This window comes from Schistocerca americana, chromosome 9 (genome assembly GCF_021461395.2).
Source record: "Schistocerca americana isolate TAMUIC-IGC-003095 chromosome 9, iqSchAmer2.1, whole genome shotgun sequence".
In the NCBI taxonomy this organism is placed as follows: Eukaryota; Metazoa; Arthropoda; class Insecta; order Orthoptera; family Acrididae; genus Schistocerca; species Schistocerca americana.
The window spans coordinates 209,627,491-209,649,879 of NC_060127.1; the positions used below are offsets into that span (position 1 = coordinate 209,627,491).

The 22,389-nt window shown below is 42.4% G+C and overlaps 1 protein-coding gene across 4 annotated transcripts in view; it reads left to right on the top strand.

Annotated features, from left to right (window-relative positions):
* The window catches only part of LOC124551159 (zinc finger protein 420-like), a 121,636-nt gene that overhangs the window by 40,622 nt on the left and 58,625 nt on the right, over nt 1-22,389 (top strand). For all 4 annotated transcript variants that reach the window (XM_047126129.1, XM_047126128.1, XM_047126131.1 and 1 more), the window contains exons 4-5: nt 5,681-5,743; nt 15,644-15,693. In XM_047126129.1, the coding sequence (XP_046982085.1) occupies nt 5,729-5,743; nt 15,644-15,693 (65 nt within the window). In that variant the 5' untranslated portion in view covers nt 5,681-5,728. The remainder of the gene's footprint in view (nt 1-5,680; nt 5,744-15,643; nt 15,694-22,389) is intronic.

The following is a 22,389-nucleotide window of genomic DNA, read 5'->3' on the forward strand; positions in this document are numbered from 1 at the left end:
AGGTATGCTTATTTTTATGTCGTCCATATAGGAGGCTGTCCGCTGCTGGTTGCTGAGTGGTCAGTGCGATGGACTGTCATACCTAACAGCCTGAGTTCAATTCCCAGCTGGGTTGGAGATTTTCTGGGTGTTGTGTTGTCCTTATCATTCTCTTTTCATACTCATTGACACGCAAGTCGCCACATTGGCGTCAACTCGAAAGACTTGCACCAGCGAACGATATCATGGCAGGAGGCCGTAGCCACATGGCATTTCCATTTGTGGGAGTCTCTCCAATGGTCAAATTATAGTACGTTTGTATGGTTCTTCTGTGTGAACGATTTCTTGAATGCGAAATTTAAAACTTCGGCTTTCATTTTGCTATCCTCAACTGCCACACCAGACAGGTCAACAAGAGACTAAATGGAAGCCTTACCCCGCTTAGTGATTTTACATATGACCAAAATTTTCTCGGGTTCTCTGCCAAGTCTTACTAAGGTGTGATAGTGTTAGTAGTCATGTGCTGCACGCATAGATCTTTTTACAGATGCACGAATCTCTACTAACCTTCATTTGTCATCATTTGTGCGTCCCCTTTTGAACCTAGAGTGGAACAGCCTCTGCTTCCTCAACATCCGCCAAATTTTGTTCCTAAACCGTGGTGGATCTTTTCCACCCTATCCTGTCTAGCAGTAACACTGTACTAGTCGTAAATTGAAGGGGGGGGGGGGGGGGGGGGGGAGGTCGTCACTGGTGTCAGCTGCAGCGGTAATCCCCCTGCAATTTACATATAGTGTTTCACAGCTGTGGGATCCGTGTGATGTCTGTTCTTTTGGAGGAACAGACACCGTGCATTCAAATAACTCTCCTAGCCTTCTTGACTGATTTATTATCTTTCATAATCACAGTTGCTACGGTGACATCACAATCACTAATCCCCGTTTGTGTACTGACACTGTCAGTAAGGTCCAGCCTTAGACAAGGTCTAAGATATTTGCAATGTGTGTGGCCTCTCAAGCTAGCTGGTCAAGGCAGCTTTCAGGAAATGTATTCAAAAGTACTTCGCATGACTGTCTGTCTGTACACCCTGCAATGAATCCGTAGACCTCCCAGTTTATACTCAGCAGGTTAAAGTTACCTGCAACTAATATTGCACGATCTGGTGTTTATGCACTATTGACTGTAGACTTTCTTTGAGTGACTCTTGAACTCTCACAGTGGAATCAGGTAGCCATAAAAACATGCAACAATTAACTTAGTTTCATTTACACCTGTAAACATGACCAGATGGCTTCGCTGTCACACTCAACTTCAACCTCACTAGATACAATGCTTTTGTCAGTTGTGATGAACACTCCCCTTCTACAACTCGCTAAATACCTCAGAGCTTTCCACTTCGGATTTCAGCCAGCTCTCGATCCCAAGAATAATGTGAGTGTGAGAACTTTCCTGGAGGACAGTAAATTCGGGAACTTTATTATGAATACTTAAATAGTATACTGATACGATTGTGATAGTCGAGGTGTGTTTATTCTGAACGCCATTTGACTTCCCCATGCTGTAAATCGACTGGCTAGTGTTCATTAGAGCAGCTCAAATGACCGCATAGCCTAAGAAACACTTATGTGCACCCCCAAGTACTCTGTTACTCAATTAGCTGCTCGATTTATGTAGTGCATCTCTGACCTACCAAAGAAAGTCCTACAAATCCCCACACAATAATGCAGGTCTAGAAATCTGCAGCCGAGACCGTCACAGAGTCGATGAACCGCGACGGTTGAGGCCCTCCGTTTGGCTCCTAACCAGAGAACCCTGATCAACTCTGGGAACAATGCTGCAAATTGCGATTTCTGCTCGCACCCTGGATGCGGGGCCAGCAGTCTTCACCATCTGCTCCAGCCGCTTGTACGAACTAAATATCGCCTCAGAAACAATGTGACAGGCATTGTCGGTGCCGATGTGAGCCACAACTAGCAGGCAACTGTACCCTGCGTGCTCGATAGCCACAGGCGAAGCCACCTTCACATCTCCGATGAGCCAACCTGGCAGACATACCAAGTGCACGTTGGCTTTCTTTTCAGTTCTGAACGCTATCTGCCTAAGAGGCTCCCTAACGCTCTTGACATCGGAGCTTCCGATAACCAGTACACTCTTCCACTGTTGTGCCTGCTCGGACCCTGCCGAAGGAGCAGCCACTTGTCCACTCGCAGGGTGAACGGGCGAGGCCAGGTGGCCAGTCTCCATATCGGCCCTCCACCTCGAGTGGTCCCACCAATACGGTTATGACCCATTAATCCTCTTTTCCTATTCCATCCCATTTGGTCTTCTATCAAACAGTAGATCAAAGTCTCTGTTTTGCTATATTATTATTTTGAAATAGTTTTAATTAGATTGGACAATGATGCCGACAATTTGTTTGTTACAGAAACACCAAAAATATAGCTGCTTAATGTCTGAGCAAAACGAGGATAATGGAATGTAGTCGAATTAAGTCGGGTGATGTTGAGGGTATTAGATTAGAAAATGAGACACTTTAAGTAGTAAGGGAGTTTTGTTATTTGGGGAGCAAAATAACTGATGATGGTCGAAGTAGAGAGGATATAAAATGTAGACTGGCAATGGCAAGGAAAGTGTTTCTGAAGAAGAGAAATTTGTTAACATCGAGTATAGATTTAAGTGTCAGGAAGTCATTTCTGAAAGTATTTGTATGGAGTGTAGCCATGTATGGAAGTGAAACATGGACGGTAAATAGTTTGGACAAGAAGAGAATAGAAGCTTTCGAAATGTGGTGCTACAGAAGAATGCTGAAGATTAGATGGGTAGATCACATAACTAATGAGGAAGTACTGAATAGGATTGGGGAGAAGAGAAGTTTGTGGCACAACTTGACCAGAAGAAGGGATCGGTTGGTAGGGCATGTTCTGAGACATCAAGGGATCACCAATTTAGTATTGGAGGGCAGCGTGGAGGGTAAAAATCGTAGGGGGAGACCAAGAGATGAATACACTAAGCAGATTCAGAAGGATGTTGGTTGCAGTAGGTACTGGGAGATGAAGAAGCTTGCACAGGATAGAGTAGCATGGAGAGCTGCATCAAACCAGTCTCAGGACTGAAGACCACAACAACAACAACAACAATGTCTGAGTACTGCTGTTCTGCCACAACTAGCAATAAACCTTTCCGCACTGAAACTTCAACTCGGCCAAATTTTCTGATGTGACTAAGTGATATAATACTGAACATCCCATATGAACCATAATCAACAGTACAATGTGCCACAACACAAGGAAGGAAGCATCCAATTTTCAACCAACTGCAGACTCTCTACTTGCTGCTGAAACTTGAGACTGCTGACTAGCTGCCACCTCAGCTAATTCAGAAGAATGGCAATGATAAACTCCTACTGTTGTCACAAGCAAAGAAAATGTTTTGTCACTCAGCGCAGTTTTACCAACTGTGGTGCAGCCAGAAGAAGGAATTAACTCAATTAACATTTTCCGAAAAACAACCAATATTTGTGATATGTGAGTATATAAGATGCTCACTATGTCATGAAACAAAAATGAGTACACATATCCAGTCATCAGAGGCCCTGCAGGCCACACGCTGCTTCCACAAACTGCCTCCATTTCCTTCCGTTTTGTGCTCGGCTCCTCCAAGTGCCTTCAGTCCCCGGGACTGCCAGGTGCTCGTCAGATTGCCCATTTGGCACTATCTCAGTGTTCCTGTGGGGTGTCTGGTGTTTGGTCCCCCGTGAGTGATTTCTTCACCTGTCTTTCTTCTGGCATATTCTCTCTCCTCCTCCATTCTCCTATATCGAAGACGAGTCCCCGTATCTTCCTCATTATTCTTCTTTCAAATATCGTTAGCTTTTCCTTATGTCGCTTAGTCAGGATCCGGGCTTCTGAGATGTACATGATGACTAGACATATCACTGTGTTATATATTCTCATCTTAGTGTTTACTGATATTGATTTTGAGTTGAACATTTTCCCTGAGGGAATGTATGCATTTCATTCTCATCACTAGTCTTTCCTCGACATTCATTTCTACGCTGTTGTTGCTGGTAAACCGAGATCCCAGGTATTTGAAGTGATAAACTCTTGAACTTAATGCCATCTGTCTCAAGAAATTTTTTCTGCTTTTGTATTCTTCCTAATTGCATGAACTCTGTATTGTCTTAATTCACCTTTAGCCCAGTCTTCTGTGCATAGTTGTCCATTTTCCGACACACTTCCTTAAACTCATAGTTTGATTCGCCTAATGTAATGTGCTGCGAATACATAGAAAGAAAGATCCCTTATCATTTAGCTACAATATAGCAGGTCAGCAACTGGAAGCAGTTAATTCCATAAATTCTCTGGGAGTACGCATAAGGGGTGATTTAAAGTGGAATGAGCATATAAAGTTGATCGTCGGTAAAGCAAATGCCAGACTGAGATTCATTGGAAGAATCCTAAGGAAATACAATCCAAAACCAAAGGAAGTAGGTTATAGTACACTTGTTCGCCCACTGCTTGAATACTGCTCAGCAGTGTGGGATCCGTACCAGATAGGGTTGATAGAAGAGATAGAGAAGATCCAACGGAGAGCAGCACGCTTCGTTACAGGATCATTTAGTAATCGCGAAAGCATTACGGAGATGATAGATAAACTCCAGTGGAAGACTCTGCAGGAGAGACGCTCAGTAGCTCGGTACGGGCTTTAGTTGAAGTTTCGAGAACATACCTTCACTGAGGAGTCAAGCAGTATACTGCTCCCTCCAATGTGTATCTTGAGAAGAGACCATGAGGATAAAATCGGAGAGATTAGAGTCCACACAGATGCATACCGACAATCATTCTTTCCACGAACAATACGAGACTGGAATAGAAGGGAGAACCGATAGAGGTACTCAAGGTACCCTCCACCACACACAGTCAGGTGGCTTGTGGAGTATGGATGTAGATGTAGACGTAGATGTAGATGTGACCCCTCGGAAATGCGCTGCTACCCTTGACCCATCCATACAAGTTTGCGCCATTCTCACTAAATTCTTGTTGAAACGTTGTATTTAAAAAAGGGATCTACTAATATTTTTTCCACAGTTCTGATGAGAAATTATCCTCATAGATGTGGAATAAGTCAAAAAGTCTGAACTAAATAGAGCCCTAAGGCACAACAGAGTAGTTGATGAGATGAGGAGTGCATTGGAGCTGGAACCAAAAGCCTTATATCCACTAGGTGTACACTATATTGCAGCAGCGATCCTATATTGAGCATATACCAGTGACAACAGTGAGTTAAAGTTTCAGTATTACACGGGGTCTTGTATCTAGCAACATCACTTCTTCCGCATACTGAACTGAAAGAAGGCACCAGTTGATAGGACACACCCTGAAGTGTGAATGTATGGATATGTAAAAAACTGTGGAAGGAGACGGAGGTGGATCTACAGTAAACAGGTTCAAGTAGATGTAGTTTGCAGAAGCAGATAGCCTTGCACAAGGTAGACTACTGTGGAGAGTGCTGCATTAAAGCAGTCTTTGGACTGAACATTGTTACAAAAAGTGCAGTGCAAGTACTCCTAGTGTTTCTACTGTGGAAGTGTAACTCTATTTGTATATTGTGGAAATGTAAACAGGTAATTTATTTGGTTCCTTATGCTTCTTTTGTTCAACTTTTCAGTTAATGTGTAACTGCTCTTCTTCTTTCTGAACAGGAGTGTCTGCTAGAGGAAGAAACCACTTCTCCACATGACGCAACATACATGAAAAAAGAATCCGTAAGTAGTACAGACATACAAAAAATGCAATATACTTTAGTAATTGTGAGATATTTGTTGCTTGGTTGCATCATCAGGCAATAAACTCACAAACTGTCATGTGCAAGGAATAGCTGTTTGAAGTGACTCATAATGTTATGGGGAGAAATAAATGGTATGACATGTCAATTGCAACATTCTTTATAAAATGAACAACTTGCCAAGATATAAAACTATGTTTGATGAGCACTCAGTCAAAATACCTTCCTGTTGTAAATAGTACCTTACCAACAGTCTCGCAAGCATGCCACAGGATTCATCTTGTAGCTGTTGTTTGGCAGTGATTTTCTAAATTTTTTCCTTATTCTTCCATCCGTTTATATTTATAACTGTTCTTACCGAACGAGGTAGCGCAGTGGTTATCACACTGGACTCGCATTCAGGACGACAGTTCAAACCCACATTCAGCCACATTGATTTAGGTTTTCCGTGATTTCCCTAAATCACTTTAGGCAACTGCCAGGATGATTCCTTTGAAAGGGCACGGCTATCTTCCTTCCCCAGAATCAACCAACCAGTCTTTGTCACTGTTCTTCTGTGAGTTTTAATCAGCTGTTTATAAACACAATATGTCACACTGATTGTCTTTAATGTTCCACAACTGGCTGTTCACTTCTTCTCCGATGACAATAATTTTTGAAAGTAATAAATCAGTCTTCCTGTTATGTGAGATCAAATAGCATGCTAGTCACTGTAGCTCCTCCAGATTTTAAGAATTCCAAAGATACCTCACTCACTGTTGCTAAATTCTTTGAGCTCGAATCATTTACTACTGCCACACTTCATTCACATTGCTGGTAACCTCCTCCTTCATCACAAACTTGCTCCTTTTCTGTCATCTGACTGTTATGAAGCTCTTCTTCATTGTGCAGACTCCCAAAGCATTTCTGCTATATCAGCCTTTTCTTCTGCCTGTTACATAAGCTACCCCTCTGCACTTCTTGAAATAATGCTTTCAATTTGTACCTCTGCAAAAGTGTGTATAACTACAGGCTTACAATTACTGAACTGTATGAAATAAAATTGTCCTAACTTCTGAACAGTTTGCATTAGGACGTTCAAAATGTACAGTTGTCTGTGAGGCATGATGGGAATTAGTATGCCCATGTGCATGTGCCTTTAGCAATGAAGTCCACTTTCATTTGGATGGGTTTGTGAATAAGCAAAACTGGCACATTTGTGGGTCTTGAGAATCCGCATTTCACAATCAAGAAGTCTCTTCTCCCTCAAGGGGTGACCGTGGTGTGCAGTGTCCAGTCACAGAATGATCGGTGTGATATTCCTTGATGGCACATTGACTACCGAACGCTATGTGAAGGTTTTGGAAGACTATTTCATCCACATTATCCAAAGTGACCCTGATTTTGACAAGATGTGGTTCGTGCAAGATGGAGCTCGACCCCATCAAAGATGAACAGTGTTTGATGTCCTGGAGGAGGACTTTGCAGACTGCATTCTGGCTCTGGGTTACCCAGAGGCTGCTGGGATGAGCATCAATTGGTTTCCATGTTCTCCAGATCTGAACACATGCAACTCCTTTTTTGTGGGGTATATTAAAGACATGGTGTACAGTAATAACCCCAAAACCATTGCGGAGCTGAAAACAGCGACCCAAGAGGTCCTCAATAGCATCGATCTTCTGGAACTTCAGGAGGTCATGCAGAATTTCGCTATTTGTCTGCACCACATCATCACCAATGGTGGCAGGCATATCGACCATGTCATTCCTAAATCCGGATATCTGTAGTGATGTTTACATGTTGAATAAAGTGTGTGCACGCTGAGTTTGTAACTAATTTACTTTTTTTCATGTAGTTCAATAATTGTCATCCTGGATCTTGTACACAGTGCTATTTATTTAACAAATTCTTTACGTGTTTAACTCCTCCTGCTTTTGCTTCTTTGCAGTCCCTGTTAAATTAATTTTTAGGCATCTGGTAATTGTGGGTTTTTATATCAACATCTCTCTCCTTTTTATCAATCAGGGAGTTGGAGTGTTCTTCAATGTTTTATTTCATTCATTCGTTACTGAACTGCCCACAATGATAGGGTAGAGGGAGGGATGTTCGCCAGGTAGGGAAGTTTGCCATATTTGCCTTTCTATTGCAACAGATCTATTAGCACTCACTGCCATCTATTGGCGATCATGAGAAAAACTGCTTCAAAGCATGCCCATTCTATGCTGGCATCAGGTGGTAGCACAGAAAATTACGTATTGTCCTCACAATCAGTAGTGGAACACATTTCGTGAGAAGATATACACTGAGATAGGGGACATTTTTTTCATCTCCACCATTTGAGATCCCTTTTAGCTACCGTTTATAAATACATTGTTATTTTGACTGCTAAAGTGTGTAAATATGTGCTGCGAGTGAAATGACAAAGAATTAATTTTAAGTTACTTAAAAATGCTGTGATATATTATTGCGTACTAAAGCGTGCTTCTGGAGGGAATTTCGCCATAAACTACACTCGTGAACAATAAAAGAGATTATTGTAGAAGAGCTACTGTGGTGTCACCGCTAGACACCACACTTGCTAGGTGGTAGCCTTTAAATCGGCCGCGGTCTGGTAGTATATGTCGGACCCGCGTGTCGCCACTGTCAGTGATTGCAGACCGAGCGCCGCCACACGGCAGGTCTAGAGAGACTCCCTAGCACTCGCCCCAGTTGTACAGCCGAATTTACTAGCGATGGTTCACTGACAAATTACGCTCTCATTTGCTGAGACGATAGTTAGCATAGCCTTCAGCTACGTCAAATGCTACGACCTAGCAAGGCGCCATTATCATTTGCTATTTATCTTGTGATGTATGTACCGTCAGACTGATGTTCACCAATTATGGATTAAAGTTAAGTATTCCAGAAGCTACGTACTTTTTTTACTAGACTCAACTCCTTTAACTGTTCCAGACCTCACGCCAGCCTGCGTGAGCTTAAACGCGTGCCTTTCGGCTATCTCATAGTGGCTTGGCTGTCTTGCCAAGTCACAACAGCTACTTTATGTAATATTTTAAGAATGTTTTCCTTTAATTGACCTCTTAATTAATGTTTATTGATATTCATTGATTTTAATGTTGACAATAATTTTGGGGGAAATTCGAAGTTCATTTCATATTCTGTTACACTGTTTAAAATTAGCCACATTGGCATTCTCAATTGACTTTCCAGGCAATGTGGTTAGACAATCGAAAGGTCTGTACAGTAAATGGAAAGAAGGGGATTTAAAAAGTGCTGTTACAGCTGTTCGCAATGGGCAATCTGTGTATGCTGCCACTAAATTGTGTGGGATTCCGAGGAAAACTCTTGAAGACCACGTAAAACATGCTGGTAGCAGATCACCAAGAAAGGTGTTCGGTAGGCCACCAACTCTTTCACTGGATCAAGAAAATGAACTTGTTAGCTGCATCATCAGACTCCCGTCTGTGGGATTTGGGATTACAAAAGAAAAACTACAGATGATAATACTTGAATATCGGGCAAAGAAAAATATCCCAAACATGTTTAGAAATGACCATGCAGGGAAATTTTGCTTTCAAGGATTTCGTACACACCACCCTGAAATAGTTTTCAGAAAAGGAGAAAGTTTAAGTTACAGAAGATTGATGCGTTTTAATGCTGAAAGAGTATCCCAGGTTTATAATTTTCTGGCAAAAGTTAATGATGCCATGAATCTTTCATCTACCCAACAGCTGATCTACAATATGGATGAAACAGGATTGCAACTCACTCTTAATCCACAGGAGAAAATGTTAGATTTGAAAGGTTCAAAGCATGTTCACGTGGCTACACACAGGAAAAAGGGAGAAACTGTGACAGTCTTGGCTTATGTCAATGCCACTGGAACAATTTTCATCCCACTAATAATTCTATATAAGGGAAAGAACAGGAAGGATATTTGGGGTGATGGGTTGCCACCAGGTTTGATATTTGGAATGACACCTAAAGGTTACATCACTGTCAATTCATTCTGCAGATTCATGGAACATTTTAAGCGACACAGTGTGCCAGGAAAAGCATTGCTCATTCTGGATGGACACAAAAACCAATTGGACGAAGCAGTCTTGAATATAGGTGAATGAACCAACCTCGAAATTCTCTGTCTGCCTGCTCATTGCTCTCATGAGCTGCAATCCCTGGATAAAAGTTTATTCCGAGCACTCAAAGTTTATTGGAACAAAGCTGTAGACAACTTTAGACGGCAATACCCTGGACACCCTCTGTCGAAGATCTATTTTCCTACAATATTTACAGAGGCTTGGTTGAAGACGGCAGTCCCAAGCAATACTATTTCCGGTTTTAAGGCAATCGGGATTCACACTTTTAATCCGGAAGCCATATCAAAGGAAGCTTTTGCACCAAGCACTGTCTCAGATAATCCAGTTCCTCTCGAACAGGGTTCTGCAAGCACATCTCAAATTGACCTGGTGAGCAACGACATTCACAATGTTTCTTTTCATGACCTGATGTCAACTCCTAATATCCAGAGGAAAAGGATAGCAAAGTCGATGAATTCGTCGGCAGTTTTGGTCGCTCGGAAGCTCTTCTCTTCCAGTGAAGTTGGAAATAATTCCACGACAAACGCAGATAGCAGTAGCAATGAACAAGCAAGGATGTCGGAACCTGTTCAAAGAAAAAGTAGACAGAGCAAAAACAGAGAGCTGCAGCCTGAGTGCAGCAGAGTAACACTGAATCCCAAGAAACATAAATGTGCCACATCTTCTACCTGCAAAGACTGTGGAGAACATTACTACAATCCAAAAGCAAGACAAGTGGAGTGGTACCAGTGTGTAAGTTGCCAGAAATGGTTTCACAAAGACTGTGACAATCAGTCTGTGAAGAAGTGTGGCTTTTGTACTGTTTGTAATGACTTGGACCCTGATACAGATTAACATGGACAGAAATGTCACAAAAATGATCTAAAATTATATTTGTATGTCCCGTAGAATTTTCAAGTTTTTTTGTAAACAGCAGAATTTAAAGAAAGCAAAATTTGATTTCAGGCGAAATTCACTCTCTGGGAGGGAAGTTCGCCAGTTGGGTACATTGTATGGAAAAAAATTTCCTATCATTTAATACATCACTTTCAATAATTAATGAAGTTTTTATTCATATATAGAAATAAACTTATCATATTAAAAATATTTCACTATGTTTTCACGAATGAAAACAATTTAAAATATTGTTTTGTAAATTGGTGGCAAACATCACTCCCTGTACCGTATTAGACACATTGGTAACCCATATAAAGGAACACTGAAATGAAATGCTGTGTTGTGAAGGCCTCCCGGCGGGTAGACCTGATCGCCTGGTGCAAGTCTTTCGAGGTGACGCCGCTTCGGCGACTTGCGCGTCAATGAGGATGAAATGATGATGATGATGATGATGATGAAGGCAACACAAACACCCAGTCCCTGATCAGAGAAAATCTCCAACCCAGCCGGGAATCGAACCCGGGTCCCGTGGCATGACAAGCCAGCAAGCTGTCAACTCGGCTACAGTGGCAGACACTAAAGGAACATTTGAACGCAGAGTTTAGTATTTCTGCTTTTCCTTTGCTGCTCTGTTTCATTCAGTTCTTGTCTCGTTCATGAGTGTCTAATCACTAACTTGGGTAACTGTAATGGCCTTTACGTGCAACCAGGATTTCTTTCCGATTTGAGAGATCTTCTGATAATATTCTGCTACGGTAGTCGTCGAATGTTTCTCACATTACCCGCTTGACAGCTAAACAGCATCATTCAATCTGTATACCTCTCTTTTGCTTACATCCTCTATAGTTACTTGTGTGCCAAGCTGGGTTCTAACCATCACGAACTGTTCTATTAGGTACATACCTGTCGAGTGCATGGTCAGATATTCTTGTAAACCTGAGCCACAGTTCTTTTACATGCTGCTCTCCATTATTGAAATACAACACTACTACCTCTTTATCTAGTTTGCCCACACATAAATCCTTCCATTTGTTTTAATTGCCCATTTTGCTTTGGCAATCATTGTTGCTAAGACTACCACATGGTCATTGATACCATTTTCTAGGTGACGTTCTCAAAGAGGTCAGGTCTGTTTGTTGTAAATCTATTTGCGTCATGAGTGGGTTTCCCAACCGTGTGTTTTAGGTACTTTTCAGAGAAGGTATTTGGTAACGTTTCACTGGACATCTAGTCATGCCGACCTTTATAAAATTATAAATATTACAAATGAGTGTTGGAAGATTAATCTCCTCTGATGATGACAGTATAACTGTGAAGCTTCTTTTCTAGGAAATTGAGATTTTCTGTAAAGTTTTTGGTTACGTTTGGGGATGAGTCTGGTGCTCCAAAGGAGGACAGAAGGATCGGACTAAGCTTTTGCACACCCTTAGTACTGAGTCTTGCCCAAACGATCTCACGTACAGACTGAATTTCTGTCTCAGTGGGTTTGAGTTTCTTGACCACTGTGATAAGTACACCACCTCCATTTTCCATTAGCGAATCCTTTTGATATACACTTAAATTTCCCACAAAAATTTCAGTGCTCTGAATTTTCAGATTTCAACTGGCTGGCTGTATCTAGAATTATCAAAACATGTCTTATGTGCACACCATGCACACTCAGCCGCCTGGCTAGCACCCTCCAATGTGTAGTGCCCACCTGAGCCATTTAGGGCGGGGCCAGGCAAGGCGTGCCAAAACTTCACGTGTGGAACATGTGCGATCCGAGGCCTTCCTGTGTCGGCTTTTCTCGGTCATTCTCAAAAATACAAGGAATAGCGCAACATTTCATTTAGTCTTGCGGCATTTTTCGGTCGGCATAACTCTGTGTTCAGCAGAATCGTGGTGTCAGCTCTGTTTGCCCTTTGCTGTTTGTTCGTGGTATGAAGGACATTCACAGTTCCGGCAGCTGTTTGTACAAAAAGAGGCAGTCTAGCCATCTATCGTAAACCTTTAAAATGAATGGGAATGACAGAAGAAAGGGATGAGAATTCTCAATTCGCATAAGTGACAGGTGCTGTATATTTGCTATGAGATGACATTACAATACATACAGCAAAAATTTAAAGATTTAGTTAACAATGAAAAAGCGAAAAATTACAAAGATCGCCATACGGGATACATTGTTCTGTACGCCGTAAAGCACTTGTTGCTAAATTTGCAGGCCTAGAGCAATAAATAAATAAGTGGTATGAATAGTAAAATTTCTGAAGTAGCACGCATTATTCTATTGTAAATTGCAACATTTCAGTGGAAATGAATGAAGAGTGTGGAGATTTCCTATATTACGGGAAAGTATGTCGATTGAGTCGAGGGCATTCCTGGAACGATTTTTCGATTTAAAAGTCACTATTGTTGAATTTATGGAGGAAAAACGAGAGCGGGAACAAGAATTAGAATATCCTATATGGATTGCAGACTTTACATTTTAAGTGGACTTTGAGTGCACACTGTCTGCAGTAAAACATTGCAAAATAACTTCTTTCTGATTTGATGGGGATGCGTTTAAAAAGATAATTGCATTGTAGAAGGGACACATTCCTGCAAAGACAGTCCAGTACCTAATCTCACTAGCCTGTAAGCGAATACGAAGTTTCAAGAATTCACTGTGGCCTTGAGAGTATTACAGGGATTGTTCTGCAAAGGTTTCAGGACACTGCCAATCTTACATCTGAATTAGAGTTGTTTTCAAGACCTTTTGCTATTTCATTTGAAAGTGCCATTGTGCACGTGCAGATTACCTGACTGACCTGCAATGTAATTAAAGTTTTACTGACAAATTTTCTTAAGTTAAAACTGTCCAGGACGCCTACATTGCTTTCCCCAGGGAGAGTTTCCAGGTCTCCACAATGTGATTGTGAAAGGTTTGCAATGTTTCTATCGACATATTTGTGTGAAAGATGTTTGTAGGGTTCCATACCTCAATCTGTAAAAATGGAAGCTTTATATGATCGCTTTGTTGTCTGTCTCTGAAAAACTTTGTTTTCTTTTTTCAGGAACGATTAGAGGTATCAATTTGAAATTTATGTCGCATACTGAAGTGTACAGTTACTCGGTGGTGTAAGAAATTGAAGCTTCTTAGTGAATGCAATCAAAAGACATGGCCATTTGTGTCACATTTTTTGATACTCACAAACTTACATGTCGAAACCTGTGGGGTACTTCCTAGATTCGTGCAATTAGTAAGAAGCAAGGTTTGCGGTACAACCAAAGAAAAAACCCAAAAAACTGTAAATCTGTAATTATATCACTTGAAAATTTATTTTTATTCTTTGCTATCTTACACTCTGTCTATTCGTCTGTTTGTTAAGACCCCTCTTTCTCAGGAACGGGTAGATGAACCAAATTTATGTCACATACTATGGTCTGTAGACCCTTGGTGGTGTATTAAATGTAAGCTCCTAAACCAGTACAACCAAAAGATATGGTCATTTTTGCCACACATGTTGACACTCTCAAACTCTCTCATCAAAACCTTTAGGGTACTTCACGTTGGCCTGGAATCACGAAATTTGAAGCAAGGAATCACAGTACAAGTGTAAGTCATGACTACATGGCAGCTTGTGTGCAGCTGTTCGTATGATGACTTTTTTTACTAGATGAAAATTATATTAAGTCTTCAGCGACGCAAAAATACTTAAATAATACTCAAAATTTATTCTGTTTGTGATGTATGTTGTATGTGAAATATAAAACCAGGTTGTATGCAATGAAGTTGTACTGCCATTGAAATACAGTGCATTCGCAGTTTTCCCCTCTTCCGCCTCCTCACACTTGGGTAGTGTGGTGTGGTATGATGTGATGGTGGGGGAAACGTGCAGCGAGGCTGAGCGCTTCGACACTCGTGCCTGGGCACAGCCTGCGAGCTGAAATCTTGGCTACTCCTGATTTAGGGAAACTCTACAGTTCTCAACCCTATGGGGCAAATCTATTAAGTTGTGGCCTAGATTACCAAATAACCTTACACTTGACTCAAATCCAGGGGTATGATGAGTTACTGGGCAATGCTGCAGATTTTGAGCTTTGTAGGAACTCTACGAGCCGGGCTAGTCTTCTCGATCTATCCTGCCAGTCACTGGAATGATCCAGATAAGATTTTGGAGCCCAAGTGACATGCTGTTTGTTCCAACATGTATCCAGTCAGTAGCCTTTTTATACGAAGTGTATTAACCTTAACCTGGATTTTGAGTGACCTATTTACGGTTTTTTAACATTATGGAGTTATTGTAATTTATTTACTTTGATTTTTAATAGCGAGTGAATGTTTGATATGTATGTGAAGTATATTATGAGACAATTAAATGGCTTGTGCTGTGTAGGTGTACAGAAAAATTCTTAAATTTCTCATTCTTTCCCCCACTCCCCTATTTCATAGAGTAGAGATATTTGTGCAAGACAGAAATTTTTATGTATAATGTTGTTAAGTTTGATTTAACCAACATTAATCATCATCTTCCATCCATGATTAGGCCTCAAACCTGTTCCAGTTTTATGAGTCACACCATTACTTGTATGGTCAACCTGCACAGGTTTTCCCAAGGAGATGGTATGGTATTATTTTGGGTTGCATGACTTTCTCTATCCTTTCTTCACATTGCTGCCTATATGAATTATCAGCTGAGGCACGGTGTAGTGCTTGCTTCACTTTGTTCCAGCCATGCGTTATTCGGCACATTATGTTGGAGATGACATCCTCTGGTGTTTCTTGCAAGTGACATTTCAGCTGTCTGGATAGACACTGTTTTATCAATTTTACAAATGTTCCATGTTTCATTGACTTACAGGAGCAACTGATCTGTAGTTATCACCACCACCACCACCACCACCACCACCACCACCACCACCACCATCATTATCATTATTGTTATTAATGTCCTTAATCCTTTCAGGAGCTCCAAAATGACGTGGAGTCGACAAGCTATGGCAGTGAACCAGAAAGGTATTGTACAACAATTCATTTTAGTTATTTTTAATTTTGTGTATTATTGTTTTTGTATCCAGATTCTTGTACAGGCAGTGCGCCATGAATGCTACAAAAATTCCCCCTTTTTCTTGCTTTCTTTCTTATATTTGTTAATTTACCCTCATGTCAGCACCTTTTGAATTATTTCTGATGGCGAACAGTTTATTCCTTGCGAATTTTCAGTGTACCAGTGTAACAAGTTGTGTAAAATTAAGCTTAACTCTCTCTGTTACTGGATATGATTTTTCGCAATTATATTATAAATGCAAGTGCTATCCAGGAAGTAACGTATGTTGGACTGTTAATAAAATAGTGGAACTGCGGAACAAAATTTATTGGAAAAACTTAAAAACTACCAGTACCACTTTGTATTTCTTGCATGTAGTCACCATTGAGATTTGAGTTTACCAGATACGTTAGCAAGTTACCAAATTCCCTCTGCATGATATTCTGCTGTCAGAGACTTCAGTCTCTCTCTAATGGTATCTTGAAGTTGTTTTTCTGAGTCAAAGTGTGTGGAGCCAAGCCGCTTTCCCTTGTGCATGAAAAGACGGAATTTACTAGGAACCAAGACTGTTCTGTAGAGAGGGTGTTCAAAAAGTGCCATTTGAACTAATTCATGTAATTCTTGTGTTCAGTGGGCAGTGTGGGGCATTGCATTTTGTGTAAAAGTCACCTAGAGTCAAGAGTTGGTGCTTGCTTTGAAGTTAGGGTCATTTATTTAAATGTCACTGATTGCATATCAGTTTGATCTTAGTTCAGTAAGAGAACCCAGTTTGCGAACTCGTTCTGTTGTATAACACTAAACTTGCATCAACTGAATGATATCAGCTGAATTAGTGCGAGATGTGCACGGCAACACCACTAAATTTGGTATCGACTCGGTTATCGCATTTCGACTGCAGATGTTAATTGTAGATAGTAGGTACACAGTATTTATAATTTGTAAGTTCCTGGTGGTATAGATGGAGGAAAATAAGTGGAAGAAACTTCTTAGACTTCTTCAGGAAACTGATCTACAGCCCAAAAACATTGAAACAGTCAGATATCTATATGAAGTTGTCAGATATCTGTAAATCAAATGAAGAGAAACAATATACACAAATCAAAACAAGTATTGCATCAGCCCGGTTTCCAGAACTCCTGAAGATAGACGTCGAGTGTGGATATTGTATCACAGGCACAGTCCCTTTGACTGTTCAGAGATGCCACTAAACCTGAGCAGCGCCTGTTAGACGGAGGGCGTCCAACAGCCATCCAGTTCCAGTTATTCCACAGGAAGGAGGTTCACGTCTCGTATTGTCTGTTGTTCAATCATGCCTAGACGATGGTCAGTACTGCGGTTCGATCATGTGCACATTGTTACTTTGTGGCAGGAAGGGCTGTCAACAAGGGAAGTGTCCAGCCGTCTCGGAGTGAACCAAAGTGATGTTCTTCGGACATGGAGGAGACACAGAGAGACAGGAACTGTCGACGACTTGCCTCGCTCCGGCCGCCCAAGGGCTACTACTACTGTGGATGACCACTACCTACGGATTATAGCCCAGAGGAACCCTGACAGCAACGCCATCATGTTGAATAATGCTTTTTGTGCAGCCACAGAACGTCGTGTTGTGACTCAAACTGTGCGCAATAGGCTGCATGATGCCCAACTTCACCCCTGTCATCCGTGGTGAGATCCATCTTTGCAACAACCACACCATGCAGTGCGGTACAGATGGGCCCAGCAACATGCCAAATGAACCACTCAAGACTGGCATCACGTTCTCTTCACTGATGAGTATTGCATATGCCTTCAACCAGACAACGGTCAGAGACGTATTTGGAGGCAACCCGGTCAGGCTGAACGCCTTAGACACATTGTCCAGCGAGTGCAGCAAGATGGAGGTTCCCTGATGTTTTGGGGTGGCATTATATGGGGCTGATGTACACTGCTGGTGGTCACAGAAGGCGCCGTAACGGCTGTACGATACGTGAATGCCATCCTCCGACCGATAGTGCAACCATATTGGCAGCATATTGGCGAGGCATTCGTCTTTCGTGGATGAGAATTCGCGCCCCCATCGTGCATATCTTGTCAATGACTTCCTTCAGGATAACGACATCGCTCGACTAGAGTGGCCAGCATGTTCTCTAGACATGAACCCTGTCGAACATGCCTGGGATGGATTGAAAAGGGCTCTTTATGGATGAGGTGACGCACCAAGGGATGTACGCCGAATCACCATTGAGGAGTGGGACAATCTGGTCCATCAGTGTCTTGATGAACTTGTGGATAGTATGCCACGACGAATACAGGCATGCATCAGTGGAAGAGGACGTGCTACTGAGTACTAGAGGTACCGGTGTGTACAGCAGTCTGGACCACCACCTCTGAAATTCTCGCTGTATGGTGGTACAACATGCAATGTGTGGTATTCATGAGCAATAAAAAGGGCGGAAATGATGTTTATGTCGATCTCTAGTCCAGTTTTCTGTACAGATTTCGGAGCTCTCGGGAAAGAGGCGATGAAAAAATTTTTTTTTTTTTTTTTTTTTTTACACGAACGGCTGCGCGGCGTACTTCGTACACGTGTGAAGAGTAGCTGTCTTGGCCTTACCAAGAGAAACGTGTATGAGTAAAAGCGTAGTTTAATCTTAGTTTAATTAAACTACGTTAAAATAAACTTATATGAGCGGAATCACTGTTTGAGTAAACAATTATAAAATAAATGTTCATTATATCACCCTGATACCGCGTTCAAGTGTTACGCCACAGTAGTGACACACTCGATGCGATATACAGTGCAGTTGCATCAAATCACGGCCAACCGGTTATCCGATTGCTGATTATCTGTAGACAACTGCCTATTTGTGGGTTTGTGCCTCTGGCTCGGCACCTGAGTCGTCGTCTTGCACGGACCTGTATAACCGATACCACAGGGAATACATCGTTTGGCAGCTGACAATTCGAAATCATGTAGTGTTGGCCATCATGTGGTGTGGTGAGTTTGGCTGCAAACACGAACTTAGACGACAGGATTTCAGAAGCTGCAGTACGGGGGAAGTCTTTCTTTGATGGCTCACCCGAGGATGACTGGCAGATGGCAAGTCAAAATATCGTGGAGTGTAGCAAACGATAACTGACTGCACGCCAAAAACTTATTTGAATATGCATATGAATTTTGAATTTTGCTCCCTTCTTCTGAGGTGCATTGACTGGCTGCAAAACCTACGCTACATTGCCAATGAATCTATCACAACAGTTAACTTCACCCGTGACGGATTTGCAGTTTCTTCAGATTGTGTGGAGGGAGCACGCTACCAGTGGCTTGTACAAGTGGTTGTGGGGCGAAATTTCCTTTTCTGCTGGCCAAAAAATCTAAATATTGCACAGATTGACTTTTCTTTAGATTGCATTTCAGTCTGCGTTCTGTGATGTGCCGATTACAAATGTGAAGATTGTGCAGATGTTCGTATTAAATAGCACTTATAACAACTATAACATCAAAATAATTTCAACACGCAGGAGTATTGCGGACCAGTTGTTCTTCATAGCGCTGAAAAATGGTGGGGGTGTTGCAAATTCCAAGGGGTAAACTGTGATACTGACATTCGCTGAATGGCGTGTGTAAAACTTAAACCAGTTGCGACTCCCAGATGCAATGGAAGCTGTGTGTATGTGCCTGAAGGATGACCTTGATAAAACATTCGCCACTTGTCCTTGAGGGCGAGGGCTCAGAAATGTATCTACATACATATAAGTATTTACTTCATTGAAAGTCCTCAGAAAGTGTGAAGGTGGTGTTTGCCTTGAGAACAACTACTGATGAAAATGCCCAGGAGCCAGCTGAACCGGTGTGACGAGGTTTCCTTGCCGTGGAGCTCAAGTACCGCCCCGGCTGTGTCACAGCGGGTGTGAGGTATAGCTTGGCACTGACAAAATGGGCAAATATACACTACTGGCCATTAAAATTGCTACACCACGAAGATGACGTGCTCTAGACGCGAAATTTAACCGACAGGAAGGGGACGCTGTGATATGCAAATGATTAGCATTTCAGAGCATTCACACAAGGTTGGCGCCGGCGGGGACACCTACAATGTATTGACATGAGGAACATTTCCAACCGATTTCTCATACACAAACAGCAGTTGACCGGCGTTGCCTGGTGAAACGTTGTTGTGATGCCTCGTGTAAGGAAGAGAAATGCGTACCATCACGTTTCCGACTTTGATAAAGGTCAGTTTGTAGCGTATCGCGATTGCGGTTTATCGTATGGCAACATTGCTGCTTGCGTTGATCGAGATCCAATGACTGTTAGCACAATATGGAATCGGTGGGTTCAGGAGGGTAATACGGAACGCCGTGCTGGACCCCAACGGCCTCGTATCACTGGCAGTGGAAATGACACGCATCTTATCCGTATGGCTGTAACGGATCGTGCAGCCACGTCTCGATCCCTGAGTCAACAGATGGGGACGTTTGCAAGACGACAACCATCTGCACGAACAGTTCGACGACGTTTGCAGCAGCACGGACTATCAGCTCGGAGACCACTGCTGCGGTTACCCTTGACGCTGTATCACAGACATGAGCGCCTGCGATGGTGTATTCAATGACGAACTTGGGTGCACAAATGGCAAAACGTCATTTTTTTGGATGAATCCAGGTTCTGTTTACACCATCATGATGATCGTATCTGTGTTTGGCGACATCGCGGTGAACGCACATTGGAAGCGTGTATTCGTCATCGCCATACTGGCGTATCACCCGGCGTGATGGTATGGGGTGCCATTGGTTACACGTCTCGGTCACCTCTTGTTCGCATTGACGGCACTTTGAACACTGGACGTTTCATTTCAGATGTCTTACGACCCGAGGCGCTACCCTTCATTCGATCCCTGCGAAACCCTACATTTCAGCAGGATAATGCACGACCGCATGTTGCAGATCCTGTACCGGCCTTTCTGGATACAGAAAATGTTCGACTGCTGGCCTGGCCAGCACATTCTCCAGATCTGTCACCAAATGAAAACGTCTGATCAATGGTGGCCGAGCAACTGGCTTGACACAATACGCCAGTCACTACTCTTGATGAACTGTGGTATCGTGTTGAAGCTGCATGGGCAGCTGTACCTGTACACCCTATCCAAGCTCTGATTGACTGAATGCCCAGGCGTATCAAGGCCGTTATTACGGCCAGAGGTGGTTGTTCTGGATACTGATTACTCAGGATCTATGCACACAGATTGCGTGAAAATGTAATCACATGTCAGTTCTAGTATATTGTATTTGTCCAATGAATACCCGTTTATCATCTGCATTTCTTCTTGGTGTAGCAATTTTAATGGCCAGTAGTGTAGTTTATTAGACGTGAATCTGAGACTGTGTGTCTTTTGCACAGTTTTAACCGAGGAAAAAAAGGACTGACCACTTTGTGCATTATCCATTCATTGTATGGAAAGGAACCTTGGTGAATTTTCTCATTGGTTGAGATTCTAAACTGACTGAAAGCATGTGGGTGGCATTCAATGAGAGAGAAAAGGTGCGTGGAATGTCAGAAGCTTGAACATGTTACGGAAGCTAGAAAATCTGAAAAGGGAAATGTGGAGATGGAAAGAAGACAAGGATTTCTGATCACATAAATATAGGGTAATATCAACCAGCAAACCAACAAAGACAACAATAGTTTACATATGCAGGGTGACAATTATTGATCTATATGAAATAAAATCTTCGTAAATTCTGAACAGTTTGCGTTATGGCGTTCAAACTGCGCGGTTGGCCGCGGGGCATGATGGGAATTGGTATGCGGGTGTGCATGCGCCTTGTTGTCGGCCATGTCCACCTGAAACAGTCACGGAACGGCTTGCCTGAGCGTATAGCGCTGTGCGAGCAATAACAGGCCAACTGTGGCGCAAAGGAAGTCTGCGACCAAGTTCAGGCTGAACACAACCGGTCCACGTGTGCCAACAAATTCATGAATTTGAATCGCAGGTTTGACAGAACGGGCAGTGTTCGTGATGTCAGTGTTGACAATGTCGGTCGCCCAAAAAGGGTGAAAACACCTGAAAATATCGAGAAGATACGCGCTGTGTTTCAAACCAGCCCCAGGAAATTGATCGGGCGAGCTACACAACAGATGGGAATCAATTGGGAGACACTGTGACAAATTTTTATTGAAGACTTTCATCTCTTCCCATACAAAATTCAAACCCATCAGCCATTAAGCCCCAGGGCCATGGAACAGCGGTTCTGTTTCTCCAACACAGAACTGACGAATTGGACTTTGATGTGAATATGGTTTGCTTTAGCAGTGAAGCCCACTTTCATTTGGATGAGTTCGTCAGTAAGCAAAATTGGCGCGTTTGGGGGACTGAGAATCCGCATTTCGCGATCGAGAGGTCTCTTCACCCTCAACGTGTCCAGTGTCCAGTCACGGAATAATCGATGCGATATTCCTTGAAGGCACATTGAGCACCGAACGGTACGTGAAGGTTTTGGAAGATGATTTCATCCTCATTATCAAAAGTGACCCTGAGTTCGACAAGATGTGGTTCATGCAAGACGGAGCTCGACCCCATCGAAGCAGGAGAGTGATGTCCTGGAGGAGCGCTTTCGGGACCGCATTCTGGCTATTGGGTACTCACAGGCCACGGGCATAGGCCTCAAGTGGCCGCCATATTCTC